This window comes from Amphimedon queenslandica, unplaced genomic scaffold (genome assembly GCF_000090795.2).
Source record: "Amphimedon queenslandica unplaced genomic scaffold, v1.1 AMPQUscaffold_13255, whole genome shotgun sequence".
Classification (NCBI taxonomy): domain Eukaryota; kingdom Metazoa; phylum Porifera; class Demospongiae; order Haplosclerida; family Niphatidae; genus Amphimedon; species Amphimedon queenslandica.
The window spans coordinates 81,218-97,898 of record NW_003546509.1 but is presented as its reverse complement, the minus strand read 5'-3'; the positions used below and the strand labels follow the sequence as shown (position 1 = coordinate 97,898).

Sequence of the window (16,681 nt, the reverse complement as noted above, 5' to 3'; positions counted from 1 at the left end):
ATGCATAAAAGTATAGCCTTAGGCTTACTCCCTATGTATGAGTGATCAAACCCATAGATACGTCTAACCATACTTCTGATATACAGCCTAACAGGTGGATCTAGTAGTACATTCTAGGATGACACTGTGTGCTTTGTATGGTTTCTCAATTTTGTATAAAATATCCCTGCTCTACCCCAATAGCTAGAGTAGTATAGCACTTAGACAATAGGCCCTGGTACAGTATTGTGCATTGGCTCATAAAGAGCAGTTTATAAGGCATGGATAGAAAGGGATCACTGGATTCTGCTACAGCTAGTGGAAAAACTATAATACTCAAGAGACCAAGATCAAGTTCAAGGTCAAGATCTGCTTCTCCTTCTCACATTAGCTCAAAAGAAAAACCAATACAGAGTCAAGCTTTAGTGGAAAGTTCTGAGTCTTTAAGTACACTACAAGTACCAGAGAGACACACACCCCAGCCAACTGAGCGTTCTGTAACACCTCCATCACCATCAGTCTCACCTCAACTCCCTCCATTGTATGAGCAACCACTTCCATTAGTAATTGTTCCTTCAGTAGATGAACCTCCTCCAGAGCAGGAGCCACCACCACAGAAACCTTCAACTTCTCCATCTCCACCAACAGGATCCCCTTCATCTCGGTCTCCCTCACAAAGAGTTTCATCTCCTTCTCCATCACCAGGGCCTTCCCCTCCACCTCACTATGAGCCAAGGTCTCCACAATCCTCAGAGCCTTTCAGTTATGTAAAGCCAGTCTCATCATCACCTCCAAGAGGGCCATCACCACCAATTGAAGTATGTGAAACTGTTATAAAGATATTATTTTTAGTTTTATTATTTTCTATAGAAAGAACATGATAGTGAAATGACTCCGTTGGTAAGAAAGCCTAATATCTTATAAAATAACTATGCATACTTTTGTCAATAGGTCGGTGACAACCAAGCCACATCAGTTCAAGAAACAAGCAGGTAAATCTATATGTTCTTACTCTGATACTATATTGTTTGTAGTTTTGAAAGGATGGCACCGTCAGTGAGGAAGAGAGCTACCAAGACACTTAAATTTATAGTGAAACACATTGAAGTAGCTAGAAAAGGATACGACTCAATTGATGCCCAAGAGCAAAAGTCGGCAGGAAAGAGAATCATTCGAGGCATAACAGATCCACAAAAAAGCATCATAAAGTATCCAGGGAAGCTAGAGGCCCCACCAATGTCTAAAAGCCTTAAAGAAAGTTCAGAAATGGGCTCACTGATGTCTCGTAAGTTTCTCTTACCTGGTATGCCAAAGGTCATTGGTGATATCTGGGTCTTCATTGAGCTCTTTATCACACTGTTTCAGCTATTCTTCTCATTAGTGAACACACAATATGCATCAAATAGACTCTTCAATGGGATCTATATTGTACTAGCTTCAACTAACACTGTGCTGGCATGCATCGATACTTTCTTATACTTCTATGAGCTGGAGACATGCAAGTTTTGTTATAGAAAGTGTACAAGAAGGGGAAAAGAGGATGAAGATGAAGATGACGATGATGAAATAAGCAAGGTTAACTTGTGCTGCTTTTGTCCATGCTTCCAAACCCCAGGGAAGTGGGCAAAGAAATTTAACGAGTGGTTTGAGCTAGCACGTACAATCCTAGGAGAACTACTCATCTATCCACTGGTTGTTCTTGATCTGTTTGAGCTACTCGGAGGCGGAACATTCCATCCCACCAACTCACAAGCTAGAGTTAGCTTTACCTTGTTCCTCATTGGCAGCTTCTATCTTGTACTATCAGTGTACATTGGGCGGACGCTAATGTCCGTAGCCACTATTAGAAGCATTCGTGGATTGTCTTCGCTGACAAAAAACGACAGCAGTTACACGCGAGTCGTTGTGCGATTCTTATTTCACGTCATCGGGCAGGTTTTTGTTCATCTAATGTGCGTTGTGTCGGTAGGGATCAAGATATGGCAGGAGGACAGTGATGTTAATGGAGGGACATATGTTGCTACACCGTTCCTATGGGCAGTCATCATTGGTGGCTGGAGTCTCCCATTCATGGGTGTAGTGTCTTACTTTGTTATCAACTACTATTGGCTACAGTCATTTTCAATTGGTTTATTCATTGACATGATTGGCTTGCTAGAAGAGCCAGGCTTTGCAGAGATTGCATTCCAGGGTAAAAACACAGTGGCTGAGGATGCTAACGAGAAGGCTCAGAAATTATTACAAGACTTGAATTATAGTGAAGTCAAAACAGAAGCCAAACAAAGAGAGGAAGCAACCAGTATAGTAGCAAAGATAGTGTATCCACTCAAAGTCCCCATATTCTTATGCTATGCTATCCTATATGACGTGATGGTTGGCGGGTTTGTTGCAAGCTTGCTCCTCGACTATGACAAAGATAATAATGTTGTACTCATCGAGCTAACAAGTGGGACTGGAATAGCTACGCTCATAACGATTGCATTAGTCCTGCTAAGCAACATTCATAGCATATTCGTCATTAATCTCTGGATGATCATAATCCTTTTTGCATTGCTAGTTGCAATGATATGCTCCCCGATTCTAATAATACTAGGGATTGTTACTCTTATCAGGCGATACAACAGAAAGAAATCTCAAGATCCTGATAGTACAGACATTGAGCAATATCCACTGACTTCAAAATAAAAAAAACATAATTTTTATTTTTAGTATTCCTGCTTAGCTTTATTACACAATATTAATAACTCTTTAGTGTTAGTTAAAAGTGTTTTAAAAGTTTCTATCAATTCGTCATACTTGTTTAGGACGCTCTGAGACGTTGACTTTTGTTGTAAGTAATAATTATTTGCCAGCCACTTGAAACCAGGGGCTCTAGACTCATAGAGGGGCTGGACAATAGCCACACCAGTATGATGAATAAATACACTTGATAAGACTGTTGAAAGCTGGGGCTTCCAGTAATAATCAGGAGAGCCTAACTCCATCAAACTGGTTGGATCAAGAAGGAATCCTAACCTACATGTATAAAAGTGTAAAGATATTAAGATAATTACCGTATAGCAAAAATTTTCATGGTCCAAAATTTTTATGGATTTGGCATTTTTTTCAAAATTTATGAAAATAAAATCTGCAAAAATTGATTTACATGTAGATGGCTGAAAGTATAAAACCACAAAAAGTAAAGCTACAAAATCAATTTTTGGATGAATCGACAAAATTTTTGGGCCACAAAAATTTTTCACTATATATGGTATGAGCATGTGTACATGTACATGTACATAAAATATGATTTGTGGATATTAAAATAAGACAATACTACCTACTTGTCTAAAATCAGTTGAAAAAAATTTATTAAGAAAACTGAATGATCATCTTGTTGTAGATCTACAGTAAGTAAGTGGATGCTAAACTATAACAATAACAATAGGAGTGTCACATACCATTGAGATAGACTTGATATTCTGATGGTAGCTGGAATGACAGCACAATTGAGTTTAAGAATGGATGTGGCTGGTCATTAGTGCTGTCCACTAATCCTAGGACCCCCAATGAGTGAACTGGTACTAAATTGAACCCACACATAGCAGCTTTATGAGTCCAGTTCTGAACCTAATAACAATTCACAAACTTGTTACACATAAAATCATTAAAATGTACTGCCTTATGATACATACACATACCAGGGTTCTGCTTAGAAAAAAAATTAGACGTGGCAGAGACTAATATTGTTCTTTTTAAGTTTATGTACACCATACTAGTAGACTACAATATCATGTTTTATGTATGGTTATTAGTATTAATTGCATGGTTGGTCTATGTGATGAACTGGTTGCCATGTGGTTGGTTCATTTGCTGAGGTGGTTGTCCCGACCCCTCCCCAACTGCCATACGCAGAACTATGACATACAGTACAGAATCACATACAAGCATTACATTGTGCTTACTAGCTTGTGTAGTAGTGAAAGAGTGCATGCCATCCATTGGAACTCCAGTGGGTACCCTTGAGTCTGATAGTACATTGTCCTGTAGTGAATGTAGCACCACTCGGGTCTATCACTGATTGACTGTTGATCAGGATTGAACTCGACAAACCGACTAAACCCCTCACCTAATGCTATAAGAGAAACAAGAGAGAAAAGGGGACAATGGAGAGGAGAGAAATAGGGGGAGAAAGAGGGAAGAGTAAAGGGGTTGGGTGTGGTTGTACATGTACATCAGGCGCTTAATGTACATACATGTACTGCATTTCCCTTTCAGGAATATTGATGAAATTAGCGCAATTATACATGCATGTACATGCATGTAGAATAGCCCAGTAGATACTGGCAAATGCACACAATATACATTCACATTGTGTGACATATAATTCATATCATATTAGGCATGAAAAGACATGTACATTTGGGTGTGTAAATCTACTAGAAATGCACTAACATTCAAACATATTGATTACAGTTACAACATCAATAAAAATCTATCAGTGCTACGTGTATAAGTGCCACTAATGACTCTTATACACATACATGTACAAATTGCAGAATCTAGACTAACCTTTATCATAGTCACCAGAATGCATGTAGTAGGGTGAGCTTTGAAAGGAAGAGCCATGACTAGGAGTATTGGCCTCAGTCTCTTGTTTAATGGGATTGATTCCAACCTCAAACCACTTCTTACAAAACACTTCATACTCAATATCAGGCTCTTCAATATTACTAGCTATAAAGTGTTAGAAATAGGAATGAGAGTGTGATGTACACATGTATGTGCAATGTACTACATGTACATGTACATGTACAGCGTATGTGTGTACATATACATGTATGTGTTTATATGTACTTTAAGGTACATGTATTATGTACTCTTAGTACTGTTAAAAGTGTTAAATGTTACTTACATTCAGGAGCATAATAAAAGTAGAACCCGTCAATGAAAGGAACTCTCTTGTCACCAGAAGCATGAACAATGTGTCCTTTCTTGAGCATATCCTGTGAATGGAAAAAGAACAAAGACTCAGAGCCACAGTAGGAGTTTATTGGCAGACATTCACAATTAAAACTTCCTCATACTTTGTTTACATGTACAAGCAAATTTTACACACAAAGAATGAAAGAGGAAATGTTCATTGCAGCCATTAAGAATAACAAATAGTAGTACCATATGGTGAGTGCATTTACAGGATTCCACTTAATCAACACAAATTGGACTGTTCTCATACCAGTAATTGGTAAAGGCACATGAAACCAGATCAGTAGTAAGTAATTCCTAAAAGCCACAGATGTATCTTCCAGGAGAAATATGATACTACAGTAGTACTTGTACATGTATCAAAGTCAAATAGTACAATACACTGTATGTGAGCCAGTGCAGTACAAAAAGTTATTGCTTACATGTACATGTACAAACTACAAGAATGTAAAACATTGAGGGTTCCATACCCTTGCCATGTACATGTACATGTACATGTACATACCGACAAACAAAACCACTTCATCATTCACCTAATAAAATTCAATACATGTTCTACTGAGTGTGCACACATTGTGCCTGTTACTATTGTATTAATGACTCATATACCCTCTCTGTATCATGGGAATGACAAAGTGTGTGCCAGAACACTATTAATTACAAGTGTATACTATAAGATGTACAGTTAATGTATTACTAGCCACAAGACACTAAACCACACATCTTAATGTCTAAAGTCATAGCCCACAAAGCCTAATGATAGCAATAAGACTTGACCATACTATCATAACACACTGAAAATAGAAATACATTATAGTACATGGCTATATAGACAAATATAATACATGTACATGTACATGTACATATACAGTAAATTATACATGTACTGTACATGTGCATGATGTAAATGTATGATTGACTCCTCCAGCTACATGTACATGTGCGTGTACATGTATAATTACCTGCATCATTGTGACGATGTCTCTCCTGGTAGGAGAGCCATCCATCTTCTCTTGTAATAGCTTGACAGCCTCCATTGAGAGGAAGCAGTTGTTCCTTAAAGGAGGTTGATTGACTAACAGATCAATACCATCACTGCAGTAGGGAAGCACAATGTCAGAATAAAATATAATAAATAATAATGTACAATATTACATGCGTACATATACAAAATGTCCCTTTTAATTGTGTGGGCTAATCTAAGCAAATTTAGCAAGAATGCTAAGTTGATGTGACACATGAAACTCAATCATACACTGCTTACAATAGTCAACTAAAGGCGGAATTACAATATTACGCTAGTCCTGACGTTACATTGACGCTGGAATAGAATCTGGTTCTATTCCAGCGGAAAGCATGCGTCAAAAGGTCAAATCGCCCACACTTTTGATTAAAAATTGACAGTACGCTGGCCTAATGTCATATTGTAATTCCGCCTTAAAGCTAAGGCATTATGTATGTACATAAGTTTAACAAAACAGATTTACACATGCATAGTAATTAATGTACACATTACTAGAATGCTAAAACCACAACCCACATGTAGTAATAATAATCTCGATAAGACAACAAACACTTTCACTCACTTCCTATCCAACAAAGCCTGGAGCACTTTTTCAGGCGGAGACACAATCATTAACGGAGCATCAGGGAAATCCAACGGACTCAGGTCATCGTCATCATTAGAGGGTATCCTAGTCGGAGTGGAAGGGACTATGTATAAAGACGGATATTGGGTCTCCTCCTCGTGGGCAGTAGGTAAGTTCTCGATACTTGCCGTCTTTAATTTCCGTCTTAGTCTCTGAGGATTAGGACTGGTCGATCGCTGACGACTGCCAAAAGTCAACTCTTTCAAATCGCCGACTATCTCCCTACTGCTACGCTGAGAGTTACTGGACATTAGCGATAACTGAGGGCTCCTTGAGGATAGGAGCTGCTCGTGATGTAGGGGACTACGTAGATCAGGACTCCGGGTACCAGGGCTACGGAGATCATCGTGTGATTTCATTTTACTGTCGGAGTTGGAGCGAGACGGAGTGGACAAGTCCTCGCGTGATCTTTGCCTTGGAAGAGATACAGTTGGAGAGGGACAGGGTGAGATGTGAGTGGTAGAGTGTACGGATGGTGAGCGACACGGCATTGAATTAAAACGACCCTGCAAAAGTACACATCATTGATTAACATACACATGTAATGTGTATGTGTAGTACATGTATTCAATCGTTTACCTATCCACGTGTACATGTATATATGTGAATGTATCTACTGTACATGTACATGTATAAGTACATGTACTACATGTATTTTATTGTTCATTTAAGTGCACCGTTATCTTTCTTCATTCAATATTCTGTATACTAATATTGAGTCTCTGGTACATTCCACACCACTTAAGACACACAGAGGCTACCCAAGTATGGTATCCTTAAATGTATCACTGTACTATCTTAAAAGGAAGTTACATGTACATGCAGCGAAAGATCAATAAAAATGTGGTAGTGAACAAAGAGACAAACAATTATTATTGGACATACACATGTGAATGCAAACTACTGTAGACCCCTAATATCAAATAAACTCATTGTATTATAACAACCACATGTACATGCATGTACATGTACATGTAGGCATAACAAATTATTAATACATGTACATGTACATGTACATGTACATGTACTGTATGTTGCTTACAAAGTCTCTCTTCTGGTTCTTGATGGCTGGTGATGTTCTCTTGATGCTGTTCATCAGTTCCACTAGTCTAATGAATCCACTGGTAGTGTCACATAGCCAGGAGCTCATTGATTCCCCAGTCCTGTCACTGGGGGGAGCCTCAGAAGGAAGAACTAGGAACCTACACCTCCAGTACTTGTGAGACTACAGAATAAGAATAAATGACCACTAATAACCATGAACACATACTCAGTGAATATGTACATATGTCACTTAAAATCATAAGGTGTTCAAACCCATTATCTATAATGATTGATATGTAGAGTACATGTGTTTGTACATGTACATGAACATACAATGTTCTACTAAAATAATACTAATTTTTTGGCACAAATTAACTAAATTTTCCCAGTCCACTTTTTGGACATGTTGCACAGTAATGAATTAGTTTTTGCCAAGGTTTCCCACAGGACTGTGGCATAGTGATCAGCTTCTTTGCAGTAAAGTTTTAAAGTTGTTCCAAAATTAACATATTATAAGTTTAAACTGACCTCCTGGTATTGCTCAAAATCAACATGTCCAGAAATGTGTTGGTCGAGATAATTCCAATTGTAGTTCTCCCTACGTTCGTGAGATAAGCCACAGCTAGCATCACTAAGAGTCTTTGTGTGTGCCACCAGCTTATAACTATACTGTACCTCTTTAAGATTAATAGGAGTCCTAATAATTAAAAATCAGCAAATAATAAAAATACTAAACGTACATGTACAAGTTTAACTTGTGAAATAAATCTAGAATTACAAGAATTACTAAGCTAAGCATGTACATGTACATGTACATGTATGTATCAAGACTTAACATGTTTCTGTACACCTAAATATGTTATGCTTAACAAATTTGTGAATTAATGTACATTGTATTACTTATATTCTCCATATACCCCAATCAACTTGTTTTGCTAGACAGAAAGTTAATGATTAATTCTTGGGCAGACAAACCCATTAAGAGTACACGTACTGGCTGTGACAAGTTGTAGAGTAACATTCTCCTTTATCTCTAATACACGTGTATAAGAACATGCATATGGCATCGGAAATAAACTTTTAATTAAGCAATTTTTAAAAGGACGCGTGTACATGTTCCGTAATAAGAAATAAGCATGTGTACATGTACAACTACAACATTATCATTTCGCTTGTGTCATTATTACATGTACATCTAAGTGCATAGACAATACAGTATATAATTATTATAACATGCATGTTATATGTTTTGTATTAAATTTACTTCATTTTGTAGATACAGGTATGCATATGTGGAAATTCAAGAGTAATGTTTTGAAACACTCGTCCCATACTAAACTTGACTATTATAGTTTTCTGAATAAAAGTAATAGGGGGAAGAGAGAATAGGATGAGGGAGAGAGGAAGAGGAGGGAGAGAAAAAGAATGATAGAAGAGAGGGAGAGAGAAAGAGAATAAAAAATGAGGGAGAGTATTAAAAAAGAGATGCCAAGAAGAGTGAGAGAGAAAGATAATGTAGAGTAGAGAGAGAAAAATTTTTTAAATGGCTAACTTTCTTTCTCTTGCTTTTAATAAGTCCATCTAAATCTTTGTGTAAACTGTATAGGCTCCCATAGTGAAACACCAATTGAAAACCCTAACAACAAAAAATAAGTAGTGTGACAAAAAGTGTAGGTACATGTTTAAAATGTACAAGTACAATGTACATGTACATATGCACAACTGGAATAAAATAGTTTATAAAACTTTGTTATTGCTTGCTTAAGCAAATACATGTACATGCATAAAATGACTGATGTCCATAGCAATACAAACCTGTGCTAGTCTTTGTGATATCATTTCCTTAAAAGCCTGGACAGTATTGATATTCTGATGGTCAGCCCTCCAGCCATCAGCCACGCCCTTATCCCCAGCCCCCTCGCTGTCATCACTGGATACAAGGAGAGACGAATTATACACAACATAATCCCTGGATATGGCATAGCTATCAGGATAATAATCTGTCGTAAGAGGGAGGCAAGCTGGCTCCGTTAACGAAGTCCAATCCATTCCAGATCGACGTATTGAAGCAAAGTTCTCAACAGTACTAGCATGGATAGTATCACCAAGACTCGGTGACTCAGTAGACATATTGTTAGAGAGTGATAAAGATGGCGTACTTAATCTGTTTTTTGTTTTAAGCTCTGTGTTCTCGTCCAGTTTCTCCAACTCCTTCACGTGGTGGGTCTGGAAGGCTCTGCCCAAAGTGTCTCTAGGGAAGGTGTGCATCCATCGACAGAGGTGGGAGTTGACTTCAACGTGAGACTTGCTCGGGTCGAACGGATTTATGAAAGCTTTCTTTCTCCTCGTGACTGGGGATTTAAACGGCTGCCTGCTGCTTATAAAACTGCCGACCATTTCAGCACTGCCCACTCTAACCAGACTATCATCGAATGTTTCGTCGTCGTAATTGTCTGAATGATACCTTGCTCCTGTATATAGTGGGATACATATGACACATGAAATACATGTACATATAAAAGACACAAATACATGTATGAGTAATGAAATGTAGTAATGCACATTACAGTGGATGTACATTAATATATGATATGTGCCAGTGACTTACGTTGTGGTCTTTTTCTAGCACTAGCCTACAAATAAACAAATTAATAATCTTAATAGTGACTTTATAATGCAGGCTTATGCAGCCAAAAGTCAAGTGCTACATTGTGCATTTGTTATAGATTAGACACATATTTTACATTATACAGGCATTATCTATTTAACATACTTTAGAAACTTCAGATGGACTACTACTAAAATGTAAAGACACAATTAAAATACAGTACAACAGACATTCAACCTTACCTCTGATGCTCGTAACTTGATGTTGAAAAATCATCAACGGTACTATGCTAATAACAAACAATAATTATTATTTTGAAGCCAAAATTTGCCAATTTGTGGTCCTAATGCTACATGTACATGTACATGCACGCCAAGTTAAGTTTAAAAAGCTGGACAGCAACCAAAAAAATTATCATTATTATTATAATAGTACAATCATGATTAAAGTGGATATAAACTGTACATACCCTTCCAAGCTTTGGTTTCTCTGAAGGAGAGTCCTCAGAAAAGCTGTGATGATACTTAGAAGAGCCAGAGAATGTAAATATATTACGATCATAAGTGTCATAGTCGACAAGAGCCAGTGGGTCATTGGGATTCAGCAATGGAGGAGCACAAGTATCTAAACATTAGTAAACCACATCATAATGTAGAGTGTCGTGATAAGTGACACAAACGTTTTGCTTTCTGTGAACAATCTCCTGTTTCATCTAGAAGGACCGGGTTAGTCTTCAGATGTTTATTCACCTTGAATAAAAGAATATTAATAATAAATGTACATGTACTGAAATAAAGTAGTGCAAGATCTACATGTCATACAATGTACATGTACATGTACATATTTCATGTCTTGTTTCTTTCTCTTTAAATTCATAAACTTAATTTCTCTGTCTCTGTATCATTCTCACTATAATATTTCCTCTCAGCAACTCATAGTATTAAAAAATGACAAAGCTTTAAGCTTCTGTATAGCTTACAAGATGATCTGATATTTTTATTCGTGGCTGATATCTGAACTGGGTCCAAGGCCTTGAAGGATTATAATAACTGTAGTTGATCCAGTGAGGAATGTGATAGCGATCCTCAGGATGATATCCAGAATAAAACTAACAAGAAAGAATTAATACACTAACAAAACTGCACATGTGCACATATAATATATAGATTACATGTACACTAGACACACATACATGTACATGTATATGTATTTTTATTAATAGTTTATTAACATGTAAAACAAACCTTGAATAATGGCACAGCATGTAGTGGCTGCTCGTTGAGGCATACAAGATCCATTCCTATACCTATAATATAGTCAATGAACAAAACAGATAATAACTACAAGTACATACACATATACATATACATCCGTATGTGTATACCTCCATTTGTACATGTAGAATTCATAATAGCTTTTTAAATTCTCAGTTTTAAAACATGCAACTTACAAAATTAATGGCTTGAAAGTTAAAACTAACCTTGATCAATTATCCTTTCCTTTGTTAGCCTGTTCAGTTCATTATCAACCTACATGCAATGACAGGCAGTTGAGTGTGATAGTATTTTGGCTATTATTAAGTCAGTATTGAGTATTGAACATATACTCTACCTCAAAGACTCCTGCTCCTGGGGATACAATCACTATTTGCTGACCAGTTGTATTGAAGTTACAATTCTTATAATGATTCTCCAAAACTACAAAGGATTAGCTAAAATAAAAACACTCGTGTGGCAGTCCAGACATAGTAACAGAAATATCTATTATTATACTTTACTACACAACTACTGCTATTACGAGGTAGATTAAATGGAATCACTACATGTGTTACTACAATATACTTGGCAAAGATTTCTAAAAATTTCTAAAATTTCTAGCATTAACGCACACTTTAAGTACATGCATACTTACATCAGAAAATTAATATAATTAATATAATAAAAATTAAAAATCCTCTCATAGCTATTTTTGACTAGGGTCTTTGGTCCAATTTTTAGCAACTTTTAAAATTTGTAAAAAAAGCTGATTTTGATCAGAATTCACTCAAAGTTTCTACAGAGACATCAGTACATACATGTGTATATTATATGTATCAGAAAAAATAAAAAAATAGAGAATTTGTTTCTAGCAGTTATTGAAAAAATTTGGCCAATGACCCTGTACTATTTTGCACAAATTTAAAAATTTATAAAAAATAATCTTGAATCAGCTGAAACTTACAACACAGCATCAAACTTATATTATGCCTCATAAAATGTAATATATAATTACCATTAACTGCTAGATTAGTAGCTTCTAATATATTCCCTTCAGCTGAAGTTGATATCCACTCATCAAACTGCTCAGGAACAACACCATCACCTAATAAGACACAATAATGACTGATACGTTCAGTATACATGTATTAGTTAAAGCACTGTTGAGAGTAGGTTACGGAAATTATTGCACGAGGGGCGGTCGAGAGGAAAATGTAGCACGAGGCGAAGCCGAGTGCTACATTTTCGTCGAGACCGTCCCGAGTGCAATAATTTCCGTAATCTACGAATCAACAGTGCTTTGATTGGTTTGTAGTGGTGCGTGGGTGGATCAAATGAAATTTCAAAAGTCGCGCAGGTGGCCAGCGCAAGCCGATCAGATCTCATTTATCACTATTATTATTGTTACATGTTTAGTGTATGTAGCTGAGGCTGTTATTTGCCTCTATCAAAGCTTGTGGTTAACAGGAATGCTCATACATATTATACTGTGCAGTACTATATATTCCACACAGTGCTACATTTTCCTACCGTGCGGTTATTGGAAGTTGTAGCACTGGCGGCGCCTTTGATCCGCCCACGCACCATACTACAAGTACATGTAGCTTGAGGCTCCAAAATTTGTGAATCAATCAAACATCACATGTAGGTGTACATGTATAATTTTTGCAAGATGGAAACTAATCCCATGAAATAGCCTAAGATGCATGTATACGGTATCATAATTATCCAATATAAAAAACAATAGTTCTAAATGTATGTACTTATACTATATACCATTATATATATACTATATATACATAATTATACCATTGATCAAGTGAGGCTGAGGATTGAGGAGCTCTTGAAAGCATTGGAAGCTTCTCTTGACTTCAACAATTGCACTTGACCAGTCAGCATGAGACTCTTCTTGAACGACAACACTAACCAAACAATTAATAACAAAATGTATGTACTGTCTATAGTATCTAGAGAATAACTTCATGCACATATTTGGCATAAACACATAGCTACAAGGTCAGGTATGTAAGGGCAATACTAAAAATAACCACATGCCCAACTAAAAATTAAATTCTGCAACCACCAAGCAGGCCTTCATCTAGGATTTTATACAAGGGGGGGCCAGGGTTAAAAATATTTCAAAAAAGGGGGGTCACTAATATTTTCTATTGTGCATGCACAATGCGTGCTCACAACACTTATACAATTTACTGCTGTGGTGATGAAATTTTTCATGTTAATAAGTCAATCAAGGAGGGGCAAGTGTCTCCCAAGGGGGGCGAGCGCCCCCCTCCGCCCCCCTAAATAAAGCCCTGCCTAGTGATACGTGCTCGACACGTACACATTATTTAAAAGGATCACTAGTCTTTAAGGACAATAATACAAGGTATGTACATACATGTACTTACTAGTAATAATCAGTATAGTATCGTCCGTGTTTATCAGTCAGCATTCCATCAGTATCTGTGTGTTAATGTATGACAGTACATGTACATGTACATGTACATGTACATGTACATGTACTGTACACATGTACAGTAACTTATCACTTACAATTTCTTGAATATTTTCTGGCAAAAAATATGAGTGTCAATTGATGATTACATTCTTTATCCTAAAATACGAAAAGATTAAAAGTTTAATGTGCCATATAAATACCACAAAATTTATGTACCAAAAATTTTGCAAATTTGTGTGATTTTTGCTTTGTCACAAAAATTAAAATTGCAAAAATTCCACAGCTCCATGCAGTGCAGTTTGCAAGCTATTCGTGAAAATTTATTTCATGAAATATCAAAATTGCAGGATTCACGAAGATTTTTTGTCACATAAATTTCATGGTATACACTACATGTACATGTACATTTACACCAATTAGCTTGAATGTATTTTACAGTATGCCAGAATTTTCAATACAGTACAACCAGTAGTAATTAGTGCTCACCAATATAACATTTTTATCCTTAAAGCAAAACTCATCAATTACAGTGATATGAACATGTACATGTACAACGTAATAGAACAATGTTCATGTCCAATTAATGTGTGAATCAATACACACACTTCATGTACTGTACTGTACCTTCCAAACAGAGAAGAGATCCTTCAAAAAACCATCAACTGCTTTATCAAAGTAAGTATCACCTAAACACTAGTAATATGTACTAGGACAATAAGGATACAGTAACTGACCATTGGGATCAAATTCCCATATCTCTGAGCTGACTTGTATGAATAAAAAAAATTGCGATGAGGCTGATCTAAACACAATCTATAGCATCAACAAAAGACCATTAAACAAACCTTTACAGACATGTAAATGTACATGTACATGCAAGATAATAACCTCATGTTAATGTATTAAAATTTGCATAAAAATGTTGTGTATCAAACAAATGTACAAAAGCAACAGAGTATAATGTACATGCACATATACACACAAAAATAATCATAATTATTATTGAAACTCTCACCCTGGTAGAGTCAGTCACGACTCCACTCTTGACAGTTTCCCCTTTAGCCCACAATCCACTAACTTTCAACAGCATACCAGCAAACAATAGCTTCCTTGATATATACATCCCTTTATCAATCTGTGAGTCGATGAGAGTTAAGAGAATACATGTACAAGTATGTACCAGTGAATTGGTAAATCTCCACATGTCACTTCTTGACAAACCTTGATCCTTGAAAATAATATTGTAATTATAATGTACAAAAAGGTGACAATAAATATTAAACTTGGACACTGTACATGTAGCAACATTTACATGTAAATGCAACAGATAGAAATGTACATGTACTCCATGCTGATACTATATACATGTACATGTATACTGTACACTGTTTCTTATCACACACAGACAATTAAAACTTATTAATTCATTTAGGTTTCGGTATACCGATTTTTAAGAATGTATTGATTGTATTAAATATAATAATAGTTGGATTTAAATTTATAAAGACACTGTATACATTGTCATCTATAATTTTTGAAATATTGCATCACTGTATCATTATGGTATCATTGTATTACACATGCTTGTACATGTACTGCTAAAATACTCATAACTCACTTTAAATCTGAATTCAACCAAATCAAGTGCCACTTCATCTTTATCCACTCTCCTAATACAGACTTCCCTCAGTCCACTGAGATTGAAGGCATGAGCCACCTCTTGACTGATGCTAAGTGGACCACCTAATAATTAAAGGACACTTAATTTGGTCCAATTTTTGAGCAACTTTTAAAATTTGTAAAAAACCAAATTTGATCGAAATCAGTTCAAACTTTCTACACAACATAAGAACACGTACATGTATATGTATCAGGAAAAATTATAAAAATATAGAATTCTCTACTTTTCATTTTTGATGAAATTTGGCCAAAATCACTGTACTATAGTACAGGGACTTTGATCCAATTTTTGAGCAACTTTACAAATTCGTTAAAAAAATCCAAATTCAATCGGAATCAGCTCAAACTTTCTACAGAGCATAAGAACATGTATACGCATTAGAAAAAATTATAAAAAATGGAGAATTCCCTGCTTGTGATTTTTGTCTAAATACCATGTACTACAGTACTGGGACAAGAGGATGCATGAGGACTATGCCACAATGGAAAACCCTGTCATAAAAATGGCAGATCAAATTAAGAAATGTTTAGACGCAATGTCTAAACATTGTTTGAATGCAATTTCAGGCTCTGCATGCATATATTTCAAATCACAAACAAACAAAACCATAACTTTACACATTCCGCAAATCTTTAAAAAAATAAACTAATCTCACCTTTAGCCTGTACATCTGCAGGAATCTTCCTCACTTCCAATAAAAGGTGATTCCTATTTCAATTACTATGATTTGACATCTTCAGTAATTTCTATACTCTACTTTCTTCCAAAGGACTTTCTTTCATCAACAGGAAATATCTCAATGACAATTCCCTCAAATATCCTAAACTTTTCCTTGATAAATGAGTCAAGGTTCACCACTAGGTCTTCTTCTACAGTATACAAGCATGGCACAACATTTTATAATGAATGAGACGTACCACAAAAATTTCTAGGATGAGTTTTAAGCTTTATAACTTTTGTTTCTGAGTAGTATTTGCTGGGCAGTGAATCCGCCATTTTTAATTTCTGCACTTTTAGACCACGCCTACACAGCACCTTAAA

General features: G+C 36.1%; 2 protein-coding genes across 2 annotated transcripts; one reads left to right on the top strand and one right to left on the bottom strand.

Moving 5' to 3' along the window:
• Positions 1-48: 48 nt before the first annotated feature.
• Positions 49-2,774, top strand: LOC109584020 (uncharacterized). The gene is made up of 4 exons (XM_019999582.1): positions 49-797; positions 850-879; positions 931-971; positions 1,014-2,774. The coding sequence occupies exons 1-4, from the start codon at positions 261-263 to the stop codon at positions 2,662-2,664; spliced, it is 2,259 nt and encodes a 752-aa protein (XP_019855141.1). The 5' UTR covers positions 49-260; the 3' UTR covers positions 2,665-2,774.
• Positions 2,655-16,650, bottom strand: LOC105313646 (DEP domain-containing protein 5-like). The gene is made up of 34 exons (XM_019999575.1): positions 16,558-16,650; positions 16,398-16,509; positions 16,296-16,348; positions 15,578-15,702; positions 15,140-15,187; positions 14,975-15,094; positions 14,694-14,772; positions 14,584-14,645; positions 14,055-14,115; positions 13,910-13,964; positions 13,311-13,423; positions 12,517-12,606; positions 11,857-11,942; positions 11,726-11,774; positions 11,490-11,551; positions 11,225-11,353; positions 10,925-10,994; positions 10,715-10,869; positions 10,488-10,534; positions 10,411-10,435; positions 10,246-10,270; positions 9,453-10,108; positions 9,190-9,273; positions 8,902-8,993; positions 8,166-8,334; positions 7,636-7,818; positions 6,531-7,099; positions 5,907-6,039; positions 4,874-4,964; positions 4,531-4,695; positions 3,924-4,093; positions 3,420-3,588; positions 3,303-3,363; positions 2,655-2,994 (listed from the first exon to the last, which is right to left on the bottom strand). The coding sequence occupies exons 1-34, from the start codon at positions 16,634-16,636 to the stop codon at positions 2,685-2,687; spliced, it is 4,497 nt and encodes a 1,498-aa protein (XP_019855134.1). The 5' UTR covers positions 16,637-16,650; the 3' UTR covers positions 2,655-2,684.
• Positions 16,651-16,681: the final 31 nt, after the last annotated feature.

Excerpts from the sequence above, each read along its gene's own strand:
- LOC109584020 (XM_019999582.1), top strand. The coding sequence starts at position 261 with ATGGATAGAAAGGGATCACTGGATTCTGCTACAGCTAGTGGAAAAACT. Across the intron at positions 798-849 it reads GGCCATCACCACCAATTGAA|AAAGAACATGATAGTGAAAT; the intron begins GTATGTGAAACT and ends TATTTTCTATAG. Across the intron at positions 880-930 it reads ATAGTGAAATGACTCCGTTG|GTCGGTGACAACCAAGCCAC; the intron begins GTAAGAAAGCCT and ends TTTTGTCAATAG.
- LOC105313646 (XM_019999575.1), bottom strand. The coding sequence starts at position 16,636 with ATGGCGGATTCACTGCCCAGCAAATACTACTCAGAAACAAAAGTTATA. Across the intron at positions 14,646-14,693 it reads ATGGGAATTTGATCCCAATG|GTGATACTTACTTTGATAAA; the intron begins GTCAGTTACTGT and ends ACTAGTGTTTAG. Across the intron at positions 8,335-8,901 it reads ACCTGTATCTACAAAATGAA|GACTCCTATTAATCTTAAAG; the intron begins GTAAATTTAATA and ends TTTAATTATTAG.